Below are 18,261 nucleotides of genomic sequence, written 5' to 3'. Positions count from 1 at the left end.
CATCCTGAGGGGAACACAGATAATCTGGACCACATTTCATCACACTCCAGCCAGTAGCTGTTGAGGTATTTCCAGAGATGCTCTGATGAATTTCATTGTGCCACTTTCTGTTGTGACTGGGTCACAAGATCGCAGAATTATCAGATGCAATCGCTTATTTACCACCGTGAAAACAGGCGTTAGGCCAGCTGTTCCCCATCTTTTATCCCCCTAAGCCGCTTGTGAACCCTCAGATTTAGGTCTGGGCTCACCGAGCGGTCCTGACCCCATGTTGGGAACCACTGCCTCGGGATTATTTAACATGAAGTTTAAAAGTTTTGTCCTTTCGTAGTTTATGTTAAATGTTTTTCGGTTTACTTTGAGAACGGAGAGGAAATGTAGGTGCGACGACGACGATGATACCTGTCGTGGCAGCCCGCTGGTTGACACTGATGAGCAGTTCTCCCTCTGAGATGTGTTTCAGTGCTGCATCAGTCCCTGCCGTCACTGTAATGCTGCTGCTACTGGAGCTACTGGGACTACTGGAGCTGGAGTCCCCTGAGGAGCTGGACGGGGACGCCGGTCTTGGGTCAGAACCAGGGTGGGGAGAGGACGAGGAGGGAGCAGGAGGGAGGGAGAGCGGAGGAGGAGGAAGGGGGGAGGAGAGAGGAGGCTCGTCCTCTGCTACTGACATCACCCTGTAGGAGGAGAGACAGTCCGAACGCAGAATCCGTCATCTGCTTCAATAACTCTTTATCACAAGTTTCTGAAAATGCCAAAACAAAATAACGATACACATCATTCCCACTTTCATTAAAGTCTGATCATCAGGGTTTAAGATACTGTGGTTGACTGACAGGTGCATCCATAGCCCCACACGCGGACTTTAAAGGGGCTATACGTAAGTCTTTGTTTAAAACATTCAAAAATGAATTAAGCTCCTCAACAGAATGTGAAGAAATAACAGTTTTGACGTTATGTCAAAGACGTCTGTGTATGGCGTTGCAGAGGTATCTACTGAAGTTAGCATGCTAACTAGCTAGCCCCGGCCCGTCACTTTCTGTCTGACGATGAATAATGAATAGAACAGTAAACGCAACGATGGCTGAAGCTCTTAGCGAGCGACCACCACCACCACCACCCACTCCCGGCAAGAAACCACGCTCGGCGGAAGAAGCAACGCCAGAGTCAACATTGGCGTCGCTTTCCACCTCTGGAGAAAGCTGTTGGTGAGTAAAGGAACGAAGCTTGATGATGAACTCACAACGTTTCTTCTAGACTGGTGAGTAAACAGCTGATAATGCTAACGTTGGCTATGTAGCAACAGCAAAAACTAAAACACCTTTAACACTGAAGCCACAACGCTAACGCTGAATGTCTAAGGCGTCCGGCTGAGTCAAGGCTTGGTCGGGTTCAGAATCTGTTCTCCAGCAGCCAGATTTACATATAACAGAGTTTAGAGCTGTTTTTATAGACATTTTTCCTGTCCTACAGAATAAATCCATGTTTGCAGCTCATTTCAATGGTGACTTGTTTTGCGCCTGTACCTGAACATGACAACCTGCTGAACCTTCTGTCGTCTATCATTTTAAGCATCGATCGCACAGCAGAGCTGCTGGTGTAAATACTGGCTGATGTATGTTGATTTGATGATAAAATACTGATTGTAAAGAGAAACGTGTAAATGAGAACAGGACTGAACTAGCGTTTCTCGGTATGTGTGAAGATAAACAGAGAGAGAAACATCATTAAACATTAGCATCATGAGAAATTAGTTTGAAATCAAAACATTAAAAAAGGCAGAGGCATTAAAATACATTTACAGGTGACTTTCAAGTCCAGAGATGCGAGCTGCTCCAGGTAAAACAGACCTGGAGTTTACAGGTAGTGGACATAAACTAACGGTTGACTTCTTCATATTCATATCACCGCAACATACAGTGGTTGTCTGTGTGTGTCCGGGTGTTCCTCTGGTCTCTCCTCGTCCAATGGCAGCTCAGCATCTTCCCAGGGCAGAGGGGGCGGGGCCTGATGAAGGGCAGGCGGACTTCCTGCGGAGGGGGCGGGGTCTTGGCTGGGTGTGGGCGTGGCCACTGGCTCTGAGGTCACAGTGAAGAGAGAAACAGACTGCTATCAGCTACAACTCATTTATTTCACATTTAAATTACACTATAAACCTCTTGAGATGCAACACCTCGTTTTCCAGGAGGAAAAACTTTGAAATTGAGAAACACGATGATGATGATGATGATGATGATGCTAATCGAGTTAACTCCTGCAACTGATATACTGAAACTACTACTAATGCTCATAACAGTAATGTTACTATTGCCAGGACAGCTACTGCCGCTAAAGCTACTATATCCTACTTCTGCTAACTACTACCACTACACTGACACTGAAACTACTGTGTACATTACTGCTGATAATACTTCTAATCACTGATATTATTGCTATCAAAGCTAATATTACTACTAATACTATCAGTACTGATAAAGAATTAAACTGCTTATGGTTTTACAGATACTAATGCTACGGCTACTATCTCTACTGCTGCACTACTGCTGATGCTTCTATACTAAACTACTGCTAACACAACTGCCACTGTTGCTACTTTTGCTATGAAAGCTAACACTACTGCTACTATTAATAATACCAACATCAAAAGTATGAATACTACTACTACTAATGCTAACATTGCAGCTACCTCTACTTACTACTATGACTACTTGTGCTAATACAGCAAGTAAAGCGAAGGCTAATGCTAGATACTACTGCTAACACAACTGCTAACAATGCTAATGCTGCCGCTGCTTCTAACCTGGGGCTGCGATTGGCTGAGGAGACTCCTCGTTCAGCAGGCTGGTTGGTTCAGACGGAGGGGGTGTGGTCACGGGCGTGGCCTCTCCAACGGGAGTGGTTGGGCTCGGGGGAGGGGTCGGTACTGGTGTAGGAATGAGAGGAACCAGTTTGGCCTGGAACAAAAGCAGGATCCAGTTTATGATCAGAACACACAGACAGACCGAAGACTGAAGTATCTCTGTGTCCTGATTGTTTGTACCTCCTGGTGTGCTGCCGGTCCTGGTTTTGGTGCTTCCAGTCCTGGTTCTGGTCCTGTAGCCAGTACGTCCCTCTGTCCCAGCATTAGAGCCACAGTCTCTGTCAGAACCTCGTTAACCAGCTGCCTGATCAGAGCCGAGTCCACCGACATGTTGGAGTCTACAAAAAGCTGCAGACCTCCACCTCCTGCTGCCTCCACTGAACACACAACAGTTCCCATGACAAACATGACAAAGACAAACAAATCAGCAACAGTCCTGGACCGAGACTAGAGCCACATGAAGCCGGTTTCATCTGTACACTCATCCTTTTCGCTCAGTTTCGGCGCCTGACCAGACGGAAACGCATCTTTATTAAAACTGTGTCCGGAGTGTGTAAATATGTGACGAAAGCGGTTCTGATTGGTCCATCTGTCTGTCCACTCACCAATGTCTGAGGTGACGCTCCGCTGCTCAAGCTCTGATTCGTTGGTGGAAACGTGCTGGGCGGGGTCAGCGGGAGGGGGGCGGTACATCTCTGAGATCATCCTGGACATCAGCTGCTGCTCCACCCTGAATAGAAGAGAATAAAAAAACAATTAGAAACAACTAGTATAGAAAAGGGCTACATCATGCTGTCAGCACCACCAGAATCCAGCTCAGTCCATTTCAGTCCAGTTCAAACCAGTTTCTCACCATTCTACCAGCCGGTTCTCCAGAGCGTCTCTCTGCTGGTTGGTGTCCAGGATGGAGGCCTGATCCTGGCCAGGGAGGGTAGAGCGGGCCTGGGGAGGGAAGACTGGACCCTGGTACAGGACCGGAGGAGGAGACGGACCCCCATCCAACTCCACAGCCTCCTCACCTACCACACTCACCTCCTCCTGACGGGAGAGAAGTGGAAAAATGGATCATGTTTGTGATATGTAGACGGTTAAGACTCTCAGATGTGACCATTCATTGAACATAAATATAATAAAATAATACATGAAAAGACAGAAACTGTAACAAACGTTTATTTGACATTTGACTTGACAAATGACACAGAACATTATAGTTATATATGATAAAAAATAAAGTGTCCTTCCTGTTTGTCCTCCTGACCAGAGAGTCTGTGGGTCAGACTGCAAAAGCTGAAAATCTGTCAGAAGGTAGAATCAGTAAAAACACCTGATCTGAGCTGCAGTAAACTGTCCAGTTTATACTCATGACCACTGAGGTTCTTTGAAACTGAACTTCCAAGTACAACACTGGGTAATGATGAGAGGTTAGTAGCACCGATAGGCCCCGTTAATGTGATTTAATGATTTTCTAAACGTTCTAATTGCTTCAGTTTAAGTCCAAAAGGACAACTTGTTAGTACAATTAGATCTGAATTGATTATTTGATCCTCAGATAGTTAATTGGTTACTATTTTGATCATTTATTAATCATTTATCAATCAAAAATACCTAAATTTAATGGTTCCAGCTTTTCAAATGTTAAAATTTGCTGCTTCTGCTCATTTTACTCATAAGCAAAATGAATATCTTTTTAGACTGTTGGTCAAACAAAACAAGGCATCTGATGACATTACTGTGGGGTCTAGGAAATTATGATTGGCGTTTTTCACTGTTGATGCTTTACTGGCTATACAATTATTCAATTAAAGGTTCCCTGAGGGGGGGTTTGTCCTGTAGGAGTTACCGATCAATATTTGTACGACTGGGTGCCTGTTTTGTTCGTATGATTCAAGTGTGACGCACAGTCTACAGGTGGAGGTAAGATATGCTGCATTTTACCACAAAAGGCATAGAAGAGGAGAAGACGTTGATGTAAACAGTGCTGGATAATTTTTAAAAAATCAGCCCTGAAAATGTTTTTCAAGGAAAGAAATACAAGGAAATGCAAGGAAACTCCACAGGACGCTTTAACTGAGAAAATAACTGGCAGATTAATAGATAAATATGTATAGTGTATTTTCACCTTAGAATTATCAGGTTCTAAAATAGAGTTATTCACATGACACTATTCTTTGACAAGTTGAATTTATGTTGAATTTGATGGATTAATGGCCAAAGATGGATGAATGGATGGATGGATGGATGGATGATTTTTAATTGAGCAGTGGGATGGTGTTCAGTGTGGAGTCTGGATCAGGAGGTGGTTTTCTGTTAGTGTCCAGCAGGAGGAGCTGTGGGACTGCGGCTGAGTGACAGCTGAAACCACTTTTTACACATGAGCAGAAGGAGGAGGAAGATGAAGGTTACCTGGACTACATCAGCTACAGATAGGAAGTCAGCTCCAGGGAAGACGTTCTCCTCATCCTCCTCGTCCTCGCTCTTCGTCTCGATGACAGTGTTTGGTGGAGGAAGAGGAGGAGGAGCTTCAACTGCATCCAGCTGCTCAACCAGCCGCTCCTCTACCTGTCAGCACAACAACAGCTGTCAGTGACCTCTGACCTGTTGTGCTCTGTAAAAGCAGCACGCCTCCTACTTCCTCCTGATGGCATGCTCACATCATGTGGTGGGACTGTGTTATACGGGTGGTCTGTGTTTATGGTTTTAAAAGACCAGTGTGTAGGATTTAGGGGATCTATCGGCAGAAATGGAACATAATATTCATAATGACGTTTTCATTAGTGTTTAATCACCTTAAACTAGGAATCCTTGTGGGATACATAGGGAGCGAGTTCCTCTTCAATGGAGCCGCCATTTTGCACTGCCATGTTTCTACAGTAGCCCAGAAGGGACAAACTGAGCACTGGCTCTAGAGAGAAGGCCTTTCATGTTTTCTGCATTACCTGAAGGCCACCGTAGGTTCTCCTACGTACTTGGAAAGGGAGGGGCCAGGGGAGCGGTGTTCACTTGGTTGTAATCTGCAACGTCACCACTACAGGCCACTAAATCCTACACACTGGTCCTTTAACCTCCACATTACTACATTATTTTACAGTGCATCAGCATTTAGATTGGTTAGAGATCTCATGTAAAGCAGCCATTATATCAGTCTGCTGTGTATAAATCAGCCGACCAGACCTGATACGGTTCCTCCAAAAATGACATAAATAAATTCAAAACACGAATCAATAATCAAAACCCACAAGAAGAGGAGTTCATCAGCTTCGCTCATCATTTCTGCTTAAAAGGCCCCATATCGTGAAAATGGGTTTCAATGGTGTTTTGTGTTTTTTAAAAACTCGGAGGTGTAAAAAACAAGCTGCGGAAATTGCCATTCCTCTAGCTCCCTCACAAGAAGAAGCCCCCCAGCTTGAACAAGCCAGTAGGAATTTGATCCGGTTTCGACGTAGAAACCGGATCACTAATAGGAGGCCGTCGGTTGTCTGTGGGAGGGTAAGAGAGTGTAAACAAACTTATGTTGCTAACTGTGAGTTAAGGACAGAAAGTTGTGTTGACAGTTCTAGCTACCACGCTAACAGTAAACTAGCGGAGTGAGTGACTGAGTGAGTGTGTGTGTGTGTGCGTTGAGCTGGGTGAGCAGTATAACCTGTGAATGTAGCTGTACATGTATATTATTGATCCACATTTGGTGTCTCGCCCATCCTGCAGCCTTGTTTCCCGTAGCCTTCCACCAAATCTGATCCCAGGCCGCCTTGTGAGTTGATCTGAGCTCAGCCAATCACAGTGTGCTGATGACTAGTGGGCGGTTACCTCCGCCCAGCAGCACGAACTGGTTGTTAAGGTCTTTGGAGACCCAGCTCACCTGTGACTGTTGCTCGGGTGCTCCATCGACCACGGCAACCACACTAGAGTTGGACGGAGGTGTCGGTGATGATGTCACTTCCTGCTGATGCCCTGTGACACACCTGAAGGAAGAGTCCCTCCTGCGACGACCTGAGGAGTGGACAGGGGGTTAACTTTATTTTTATTTTTTTACTAGTTTCTCTTTTTTTACACATTTTATTTCTCTCTCTTTTTAAACTTTTCTACTTTAATTTTTAACTTCCTTTTTTTAAATATTGACAATTTCTTCTTTTTAAAATATAACCATTTTTTCGTCTTTTCTGAGGATCTATTTTATATTTTAATTGTATTTGTTGTTAATCATCTTTTATTTTATAGTTTAGATTTTATCATTTCATATTTTTGCTTCACTACTTTATACTATTTTGTATTTTTTATTCAATTATATTTTTCAATTTTTTTTTATTTTCACTAAACATAATAGTTACTTCTAGTTAAATATTGTATATTATTATTAGTTATTATAGTTTTTCTGTTACCATTTTTAATTCACTTTTATTTTGAAATAGTCTCAGAAACAGCAGCAGACTGGCCTGCAGCAATTTAAACTACAGAAATAATATTTTTAATGTAAAAATATTGTTAAAGCTGCTCCATCACTCCACATTTTACTTTAATATTTCTAAATAAAAGACTAAGACGGGGTGGTCTTATTTTATTAATTTAATAAAAGGAGACACTTGGATTTCTGGGTAATGCAGTCCCTACCTCTTATTGTTCTGTTCATTAGTTTGTTTTGTCTCATCTTGTCTGTTTTACTTCTGATTCATATTTACACCAAAATAACACATAAAGAGTCAACTGACCCAGTGGGATCGCCATGGGAACAGAGTAAGTGTTAGTGGTGGGGTCACCAGAGGTCATTTGATGATGATGGGGTCGACCAGGTGACGGACTGAGGGTAGGAGCCAAACCGGTCTGAGTCTTACAGGACTTCACCTTCACACCTGAACGACAGAGGAAAACAGTTTTAAATCTTTATTTGCCTTTATTTGATGGAGACGGGAGACATGGAGAGCTGGAATCAGTCAGTGATGCTGCTGTTATATGGTACATGTACATGTTCACGCAAAGATACAAAGAGTCTCTCTCTCGAGTCTGAAGATGAGAGAATGTTAATAGTTCAGCTTAACTGTTGCCACAGTCACTTATCAAAAACCAGCTAAATCTGGGAAAGGTTGGGTGAGTATTGGAATTATCTGGTAACGCACCTTTAAACTGACCTTGAACCAGAGGTCATCTCTCTTACCAAGGCCCTTCTGCCCTGATTGCTCAGTTTGGCTGGGAAGCCCCTACACCTTCCTGTCTCTGAGCTCTGCAGGCAGCTCCTTCAACCTCATGGCTTTTTTTGCTCTGATGTGCATTGTCAGCTGTGAGACCTTATGTATACAGGTGTGTGTCTTTCCACATCATGTCCCGTCAGTTGAATTTACCACAGGTGGACTCCAGTCAAGGTGTAGAAACATCTCAACGATGATCAAGAGAAAGAGGAGGCACCTGAGCTAAATTTCTAGTGTCATAGCAAAGTGTCTGAATACTTATGTCAATTTGACATTTCCGTTTTTCCTTTTTGATACATTCCAAACAATTTCTAAAATTCTGTGTTTACTTTATCATTGTGGGATATTGAGTTTAGATTGATGAGGGAAAAATTATTTTTTTAAATTTTAGCATATGACTGCAACAGTGAACAGCGTGAAAAAAGTGAAGGGTTTTGAATACTTTCTAAATGCAGTCTGTGTGTGTGTGTACTTTTATAGAACTTTTATAAAGTCAAATCTGTCCAAAAGTATCACAGTTCTGAACAAAGTAAAGTGCTGTATTGTGAACGTACTGTAGCACAGCTCATAAATACTCTTAGAAATCACAACAACGTCGGATAAAATCAGCATAAATACAGGTCAATGACAGATCACCCTTGCCGACATTTAAACTGAGTGGTGACAGAGAAAGTTAGTCTCTCGCGCCCACCAACCCGGAGGTGGTCAGATCGTCCATCAGCGATCTCCGGTTAAGACGAAATGAAAACTAGTCCTGATTTGTTTCTATACATTCTGTGAATGAGTGAACTTGAATAAACAAAAACAAATCAAAACAAAAAAAAACCTCTGACGCTCTCCACCAGGCGGGGGCGGGGCTTCCTGCTGAGCGGTGACGCAGGTGAGCTGAAGCGAAGGTACGGACTCTTCTTCAGGGTTCGTCTCAGACCTTCATACGGAGCTCTGCCGTACAGACGCGTCAGGTACGACTCTCCCTCCACCTGATCACTGTCTCGCAGAACACCTGGGACTCTGCCAGGCTCCACCCCCTGCACCTTGAAACAGACATCACCAATAGAAGAGACTGATCACCCGCGAATCATCGATCAAATCAGTCAAATCGTTCAATGAGAGTCCTGACCGCTCTGTGTCTAGCTCTCTGTCCTCGGCCTACTCTCCCCGCCGTCGGCCTACTTCCTGCCCCTCTGAGCGCGCTCACTGGCTTCCCCCTCGCTGAGTGGGCGGAGCTCCCTGCAGCCCTTAGCTGTGGCATCAGTGCAGCGTTCTCAGAGGACGTCTCAGCCTGAGGAGAAGAAGAAGAAGATGTCAGTGTTTCTGCAGGTTCACCAAATCAAATTTAAGGCCTTTTTAATACCACATGCAATAAAATTTAAGGATTATAAGAGCATGGTTTTACTGACATTTATGTCACATTTCCGTCTTTTCCAGCTGTTATTCCTAATAATATAATTAATCAATCGTTAAACACAACCAGGAACTGGATAAGCAGCAGAAAATGGATGGATGAATGGACGGCTTGATTAACCCAAAATAATTAAAGATACTAATTTTTTAATAACAATAATTTATGTATGATACACATGAATTTTACTGTAGGTCAGAGGTCGCGAGATTTTCCAAACAGTTTTTGCTAAAGTCACAGACAAAAACATTTTATAACAGGCTATAAACTTTTAAACTAGAAACGATTTAAATCTGAGACTTTTCAGTGCCTTCTAAAGCTGTTTTTTTTTCTTAGGAAAGTGAATTCAAAGTTTTTTTAAGACTTTTCAGGACCTGCAAACATCTGGAAGAATGAGAACTGAGTAGAACTGAAACGATTAGTCGACTGATCAATTAGCTCAGTGCCAGAAAAATAATGTGCCACTGTTCTGACAGTCGATTAATCGTGTTACTCCTTTTTCAAGCAGAAACTTGCGAAAAGATCCTACATACTATCAGGTTCCATCTTCTAAATGGCAGGACTTGCATCTCACCTTTCTTCATGTATAATAAACTTAACACATTTGAGCTTCGGACTTTTGATGACGTCACCTTGGGCTCTGCAAAGCTGTGATCGGCATTTTTTTAAACATTTTTGACATTTCTAAACATGATACATACATGGTATCAAGAAATAGTGACTTTTCTTCCCTTTCTCTCAGAGTTGGATGTTCAGGTTGATCTCACTGTCACGTTTGTAGAGTAAATCTGAAGCTACATCCAGCAGCTGGTTAGCTTAGCTTAGCATAAAGACTGGAAACAGGGAAACAGTTAGCCTGGCTCTGTCCGTAGGGAACAAAATCCACCTACCAGCACTTCTAAAGATCCTTGAATAACATATTTTATCTCTTTTGTTCAGTCTGTAGAAAAACTGACGTGTAAAAATAACAAGTTGTGGTTTTACAGGAGGACTGGGGGAGTGTTGTGGGAGTGTGAGCCAACTCATCTCCAAACTGACTTTTAAAAAAAAACTTTTACAGGGCAACACCTGGTTGTTTAAACACAGTTTTGCCAGTTTTATCATTAATCAAATGATACCTGGAATTCCAGGATCTGTGTACAATCTGCCGAGAGCTCACCTGGACGTCTTTGGATAAAGTGCTAATCCAGGCGTCCACGGTCTTCTTGATTCGAACCTCCTCGGTCCAGTCTCTGCAGAGGACAGAGGACATAAACTAATCAACAGTCAAAAAGAGATCAGAGCAGCAGACTGGGCGGACAGTCACACACACTACAGCAGATTTGATTTGTTTCTGTGCAAAAACAGAATTACATTTTTCTTTAAAAAGTAAGGAGAATAAAAAACAGCAGAAAGACGAGTTTGACAGGAGTGATTTAAGATCCACAGCAGTGGGAGAAAATCTAAACAGAAACAGAAGCTCCTCAGTCTGACAGCTGTCAATCAAAGTGATGTTTGGGTTCAGCTTCACCTCGACACTGCCTACAGGACGCTCCGAGGCCGGCTGTCAATCAACACCATCAACACACACACACACACACACACACTCACACACACTCTGACAGTGAGTGTTCGTCTGCGGTTCTGTACTTAAGTAAAAATAATGATTCTTCAGCAGCAGCACTTTCAGCAGTTGAAAGTAACTAAGTAAATTTACTAAACTACAGTTTTGAGGTAGTTGTACTTTACTAGAGTATTTCCATTTTATTTCCCTTCAACTTCTACCACAGTACATTTTGGAGATATATGTTAATTTGCAGATTCAGATTATTCATTCAAAATATAATCAACAAATAAATTATGATGTATTATTACAGATTAAACTACCAAGCAGTATTTACAGTCATTAAAATAAGCTCCACCTTTACCAACTGTAAAATTAAAGTGATAAACACATGCAATATACACCACCTCCATGGGTCCGATTATCCACTCGCATGGCTTCTCATATCACAGCTATGCAGACGACACCCGACCGTACATGTCATTCCCGCCAGATGACCCCACGGTCTCAGCACAGATCTCAGTCTTTCTCTCAAATATTTCCACATGGATGAGGGAACACTACCTTCAAATAAACCTCTCTAAGACTGAACTCTTATTAATCCAGGCCAATCAACCTCTCCATCACAGTATCAACATCAAAATCACCTCTTCATCTCTCAACCCAATCAAAGCCGTGAGAAACTTGGGTGTCATGTTTGATGATCAGCTCTCCTTGTCTGACCATGCTGCATCTGTCTCCCGGTTGTGCCGCATTTCTCTACACCCGAGTACACCACCCAAGTCTTGGTATGGGCCATGGTTATCTGTCGCCTTGATTACTGCAATGGCCTTCTAGTGGGCCGCGCTTCAGGCCCAGTGAAACATTTACAGATGTTCCAGAATGAGGCAGCGCGTCTGGTTCTCGATCAGCCTGAAAGGACACGTTTCACTCCGCTGCTCATTGACCTCCACTGGCTACCCATGGCTGACCAAATCAAATTCCAGTCACTAACGCTTGAATACAGGGTGACTTCTAGGTCTGAACCCATCTACCTGAACTCAATCGTACAGGCTTATGCTCCTTCTCGGCCACTGAGTTCCATTGCGGGACGTCGTCTGGCACTGCCATCCCTGCACACAATGCAGTCACAGTCCAGACTGTTCCCGTTTGTGGTGGATCCAGCTACCAACTGTTATCAGAGCAGGGGCGTCCCTTTCTATCTTCAAGAAACTCTGGAAGACTCATCTCCTCTGAGAGCATCTCCTCTCCTAACACCTCTAACACCCCAACATGCTTAACTGGCGCTTACTGTGCACCGTCATTGCACTTCTTTACCTGATCTACTTCCACTTTGTCTTTTCAGTAGATCTAGAACTTATATCAAGTGTTATATATTGAGTCTTTCTAAACTCTGGTATTATTACTTTTACTTAAGTAAGAGATCTGAGTACTTCTTCCAGATCACTAATACATTTCTGTTCTGCTTTCATAATCAATAATCAACACTGCCCAAACTCTAGAATTACAGTCAGAGTATAAATAGTCTATTTCTAGTCATTCTTTAAACAAAATAAATAAATTTTATTTAACTGTATTTTGTTATTCACAAATTTCAAATTTTCTTTGCTTTTTATAATTTATTTTCAACAACTACAGAATGATTTACTGAAAGTAAATTAATAAATGTTAGCTGCCTTTAAACATACTTCAGTTCATGTTAGCTGCCAGTTAGCAGGCATGTAGTAATTGTTGATTATGTGGTGAGTTAGCCAGATTAACAGTGAGTTAACAGACTAAAAAACATTGTTAGTAACCTTTTCCTATAAGATACCGTCACAGAGATTTTAACATTAGCTTTTAGTTACCCACATTTAGCATAAGCAAGCCCTACTTATTAGCAGACATAGAGTTAACATAAGGTAAAGGTATCTGACATTTAGTTAGCTACCAGTTAGCAGAGATTAAGTTAGCACCAGCTACCAGTGGTTGGACATAGAATTTATTGTTAGCTATGTGCTAACAGACATTTAGTTAATGTTACAAAAACTGTATATTTTCTGATAAAAGTCGACATTTACCTTGTTAGTAGGCATCAAGCTAGCTACTGATTAGCAGGTTTAAAAATAACGTTATTCAATGTTAACCATTAGTTACCTATTAGCACACACACAGATAGCATTAGCAAGCCCTACCTGTTAGCAGTGATAATGTTAAATTTAGGTGCCTCTTAACAGGCATTTAATTAATGTTAGCCCTCAGTAAGCAGATTAAAGCTAACACAAGCTATCAGTAAGCAAACACAAATTTAATATAAGTCACCTGTTAGCATAGCTTTACATAAATCATGTTTGTTCCTCTGTCTGTTAGCAAGTAAATGTTAGCGCTGATTATGTGTTTGCAGGCATTAAATCAGTTAGCTACAGATTAGGTTCCTGTTAGTACAACTAATGCTAGCTGTTTAGGTTTAAAAATAATGGCAGCAGCATCATTATCTTGTAGTTACCTTTTCGTACCTATTAGTTATTGATACCTATTAGATTGCATAAGCTACCTGTTGGCAGCCAGTGCCTCCAGTTGGCAGTGTAGGACATCTCCGGTCTTGGCTCTCAGCAGAGCCTCCAGGTTCTCCTCCAGAACCTTCTTCTGTCTCTGAACCTTACGGAGAACCTGACCCGCTTCCTCCAACATGGATGGAACTACAGGCCTCCTCTGGACCAGCACAGATTGGGACTGGAACTGGATCTGATTTTGTTGGGGCTGGATTTGCTGGAACAGGCTTTGATGGGACTGGAATTTTTGGGATTGGGACTGGTTTTGTTGGGACTGGGATTGTTGGGATTGGAATTGGTTTGGTTGAGACTGATTTTGATGGGACTGAGATCGTTGGGGCTGGGACTGGATTTGTTTTGACTCGGATTGTTGGGACTGAAGCAGTTTTGGCTGGGCCTGGTTTTGTTGGGACTGGATTTGTTGGGACTGGAGGTGGTTTTGTTGGGACTGAAGCGGGTTTTGCTGGGACTGGGGGTGGTCAGGTGGAGGCCTTGTAGTTTTCAGAGAGTCTTCTGGCTGCTGGATTACAGAAAGTCATTCAGTCTTTAGATCAACAAACAAACAAACAAACAGAAAAAAAACTCTGAGTACAGACGTCAGGTCTCTGTGTCTTTGATGCCCTGAGTTGGGTCTCCCAGGTCGACCTTTCTCTCAGAATGCAAAAAAAAATCCTGAATCTGTGAAATCCCCATCAGGTTTGAAGCCATTTTGAAAAGTCACGATTTCTGGTGTTCTGACAGTTCTCCTGTACTCTACTGTATTCTAGTCTCGATTTTATTGTCTTCTCACCGTCAGAAGCATCTTCATCTCAGTCTTCAGACGTCCCATCTCCATCAGCACCTCGTTGGCTCTCCTCCCCGCCACCTGGCTGTGACTGGCTGATGACTGCATGTGAGTTCCTTCAAGTGTCTGGGTTGCTGTGGAAACGCTGGGAGCACCTCGGTGGTAGAGGTCACCTCTAAATAAAAAAAGAAGACCAATAGAGAACAGTACAGTTAAGAGATAATGTAAATTACTCCAATACAAAGTGTGGCTCACTCCTAAAATATTTATACAACCAGAATCAGAATCAGAATCGGAATCTTATTATTACTGTTTTTCAAGTACGTTCACACATTCAGAGGAATTTATTTGGTGCCAAAATAATATGGCACCAACCCACCAGGAAATAAATATATAAAAAGAATATAAACTCTAAAATTGAACAAAAGAGAAACTTATTAAGGTAATAAAATTGGAAAAAGAGTAATAAAGTGAGGGTGAATTTGTGCATAGTACTGTATAGGCTGTGTAACTATAAAAATCAGAGTATCAGCTCTGAGGAGAATATTAAGTCAACAATGTACACACTATAGACACAGTTACGGAGCTGGGCATAAATGAATATCAGAATAAATAAGAAAATAAGAAAAGAAACAAATATGAGCACTTATATAGAATAATTAAAGTTTGTGTTTTTTAGTATAGTTTTTTCAGGGGTTTTATTTTGTTATTTCCTTTCAAACTGAAGTGTCTTATTTTGAAAGAGAGTTGAATAATTAGGAAGGCCGAGCAGGGAGAGTGTGACATGAGTTTAGCTGCAGCTCAAACGAGGTCTGTTTAATGTATCTGTGAATTTGTGAGGATTTTGACTTCATGTAATGTGTTGATGTGACTAACCCTGTGTTGCTATTGGCCACTTCATGTAGTGTAATTATGGTCTAATGCAGTTGTAGGATATAAGAGTTATTACTTAACATCTTTATCTTCTATGGTTTTAATTTAAGTTTATTTTTTTAAACTTAAATATTTTTGCTTCTTATTATTCATTATTCTTCTTCTAACTTAATTTTTCTCAGTGTTCTCATTTTCTTGCAGGGGGGGGGGGTCAGGTTGGTAAAAAGAGACAAAAATAAGGAAAACATATTCTGTACTAGGGATATGCCTGCAGTATCATTGGATAACGTTTCCATTAAAAAGTACAAGCAAAAAAAAAGGTATTTGAATTAAGATATTAGAAAATAAGGCTAAAAAAGTAAACAACTGACGAAATCTTTTCAAACACATTTAAGGGATTCAACATCATAAGAGACACTGGTTGTTTGACACAGTTCAAGATGTAAATGTTTATAATGACATGTTAATATCTCCATGTTGTATAAAGGCAGGAGAGTTTGACTCCTTAATTATAGTTGGTATCTTATTCTGCTCCATGGCACCAGAACACAGACCAGAGACCTGACCTGTCTTAGACTTAAATCTATAAACACTTAAGTTTGCTGCACTGGCTCTGGAGTTCATCCACCCTCTTGTAGTGATTATAAAAATAACAACAAACCTTTCCGTATAAAATCTGTTTGTATCTATATATTAAATCCTAACAGCATTTAATTGAGTATGACAGCAGGCCCTGTCCTCTACCAATGTGACTTCTGGGATCAAGCCTGAGATAAACTCTAATCAGTTTGTTTTGTGCTACTTCAAGCTCCGGTTTCAAAGCTTTTGTAAAGGCCCAGTACCAGGAGCTGATAACGTAATCAAAGTAACACTGGCTCAGGCCTGAGGGACATCATTTCACACTGTCTCTGTTCAGTAGGTTTGTCTTGCTGGCTAAATATTTACCTCTGGCATTTACCTTGTCCAGTACATTTAAAGCCATTGCAGCAGCTCCAGGGTTGTTATCAAAAATGCAACCCAAGTATTTAACATAGGATTTTGCAACTATTGACATCCTCTCGATCTTAATGACTAGGTCAGAGTCCTTCCTCAGCCAGGCCTGCAGCCCACACAAGATAGACGCAGTCTCAGCCAAGTGAATGAGAAACCTGTTTCCTGGAAACTCCTTATTCTGTCCAACTCATCAGCTAATACGTCCGGTATCTTCTCTTTATCCTTGGGTGACACTAGAACAGCAGAATCATCTGTTTATTAGAAAAAAGAACTTGAGCAGGCAGCTTTCATGTCGTTTTATGAAGCAAGAAAAGGAGGGGGCCCGAGCACTGCCTTGGTGGGCTCTCCACCCACCAGCTTCAACCTGCTGGAGTCTGACAGACAAGAGGCCCCCGTTAAGATCTGGATGTGCTTCTTTTCTCCTCAAAAATCAGCAAAATGTAGAATTTTCTCGGGGTTGAGGGGCGAACATTTGCATACAGCTGTAGATGTTTGAATTTGTTTGAATGTGAGTATCTGAAGCGACAGCCCGCACCAGAGCAAAGGAAACCTCTGGAAGAGTGTGAGCTGCTAAATGTGACGGTGCAAGGTTTATTTTTGTTGGGTGGATTTATCATCATCACTAATCACACAGCTGATCGCACACACGCACACGCACACGCACACACACACACACACACACACACACACTGTGGTGTCCTCTGATTGACTCCAGAGGCAGCAGACTGTAGAGAAACTCAGTAAACGCCAGACGGCCGACACTAATTGGCTTTTTCTGCCGTGTGTGTGTGTCTGTGTGTGTGTGTGATGGGTGGGGATAAAATGGCCGCCATTAGCTCCAAAACACTCACACAGCTGCTGCTTGCTAGTCTGCTGCTGCTGTTGTTGCTAGGCAACACCTCAGTGGTTTCCCATGGCAACAGCAGGGATGCTGCTAAAGGAGAAGAGAACTTCCATTCACAGAGGAGAGAGGGAGGAAGAGGTGAAAAAGGCCTTGTTTCCTCTCCTCCCTCCCTCCCTCCCCCTCTCCCCTCCCTCCCCCTCCCTCTCCTCCACTCTGTAGACATTTACGTGACGCCAATAATTCACGAGCTCTGTAGTAGCGGGTGGAGATGAATATTGATGAAGTCTTTGTCGACCTTTTCTTTCACTTTGTCCTTGTGGTTTCCCATCATCATCATCCTCTCTCTCTCTCTCTCTCTCTCAGGTAAAATGGAGGACTTACAACCAAATCCAAACACAATGCCCCACATGGGCTCAATGTGGATCCACGTGTGAGTAACTATATGTATACCAAATGTGAGTAAGTAAATAGGTTAAGTAAGGTCTATATGGGCTAAATGTAGGCTTGTAAAGGCTTTGTGGACCCATGTGGGCCAAACATGGGTCCACATGGACTAAATCAAGACAAATTTGCGGTCCATTTGGGTTAAATGTGGTCCCATAAAGCCTGATTATTTAACGTGGATCTAAATGTGATAATGGAAAGGACAAACAGGGGCTAAATGTGGACTCATCCGGGCCAGAGAATTGATCCATATGGCCTAATGTGGGCTACATGTGGACTATATTCGACAGAGAAAAAACACGTGAGGCCAGTCTGAACACTCCAGCGGGAGGGGGATTCTGCAGGGTGGGGGTGGGGTGGGGGGTAAACACCAGAAACAGTCGACTGCTCATTTTTCAGCCAGAGAGGAAGAAAGAAGGGGGAGAGGGAGGGGGAGAAGGCATCATATTGAGACACTCGAGAACGGGGGAGGTGGAGGGAGGGTGTAGCGGGGGATCATGGGAGAGGGATAGTGCTTACATCATCGTCTATAAATGGAGCTGACGCTGTGAGACGATGATGGAGGGGGAACCACGTGCGCGCACGCACACACAAACATCGACACCCTTGACCTATGACCCCTCACCTCCTCACCTGTCACCTGCAGGGTTAACAGCCTCCGCTCAGCGCTCTCAAATTCTTCATTGGCATGAAAGCCGACGTGACACTGCTGAATGATCCCGTTTCACTCCGAGATGAACATTTTCCGAAAGACGGTTTCAGCTCAGTGTGGAACTCGTTCAAACTGAACACACATCACCTTTCCTCTCT

At 42.5% G+C, this 18,261-nt stretch overlaps 1 protein-coding gene across 1 annotated transcript in view; it reads right to left on the bottom strand.

The window, feature by feature from the left end:
• The window catches only part of kiaa0586 (KIAA0586 ortholog), a 56,588-nt gene that overhangs the window by 9,763 nt on the left and 28,564 nt on the right, over window positions 1-18,261 (bottom strand). The window contains exons 10-23 of the mRNA XM_040137447.1: window positions 14,304-14,472; window positions 13,516-14,033; window positions 10,599-10,671; window positions 9,158-9,319; window positions 8,864-9,071; window positions 7,564-7,704; window positions 6,717-6,847; window positions 5,264-5,419; window positions 3,714-3,898; window positions 3,466-3,590; window positions 3,041-3,237; window positions 2,801-2,954; window positions 1,919-2,078; window positions 403-677 (exon numbers count right to left, since the gene is read on the bottom strand). Coding sequence (XP_039993381.1) covers window positions 403-677; window positions 1,919-2,078; window positions 2,801-2,954; window positions 3,041-3,237; window positions 3,466-3,590; window positions 3,714-3,898; window positions 5,264-5,419; window positions 6,717-6,847; window positions 7,564-7,704; window positions 8,864-9,071; window positions 9,158-9,319; window positions 10,599-10,671; window positions 13,516-14,033; window positions 14,304-14,472 — 2,654 coding nt within the window. The remainder of the gene's footprint in view (window positions 1-402; window positions 678-1,918; window positions 2,079-2,800; window positions 2,955-3,040; window positions 3,238-3,465; window positions 3,591-3,713; window positions 3,899-5,263; window positions 5,420-6,716; window positions 6,848-7,563; window positions 7,705-8,863; window positions 9,072-9,157; window positions 9,320-10,598; window positions 10,672-13,515; window positions 14,034-14,303; window positions 14,473-18,261) is intronic.

This window comes from Xiphias gladius, chromosome 10 (assembly GCF_016859285.1).
Source record: "Xiphias gladius isolate SHS-SW01 ecotype Sanya breed wild chromosome 10, ASM1685928v1, whole genome shotgun sequence".
Classification (NCBI taxonomy): domain Eukaryota; kingdom Metazoa; phylum Chordata; class Actinopteri; order Istiophoriformes; family Xiphiidae; genus Xiphias; species Xiphias gladius.
The sequence above is the reverse complement of the archived record's forward strand: the minus strand, read 5'-3'. Positions and strand labels throughout refer to the sequence as shown.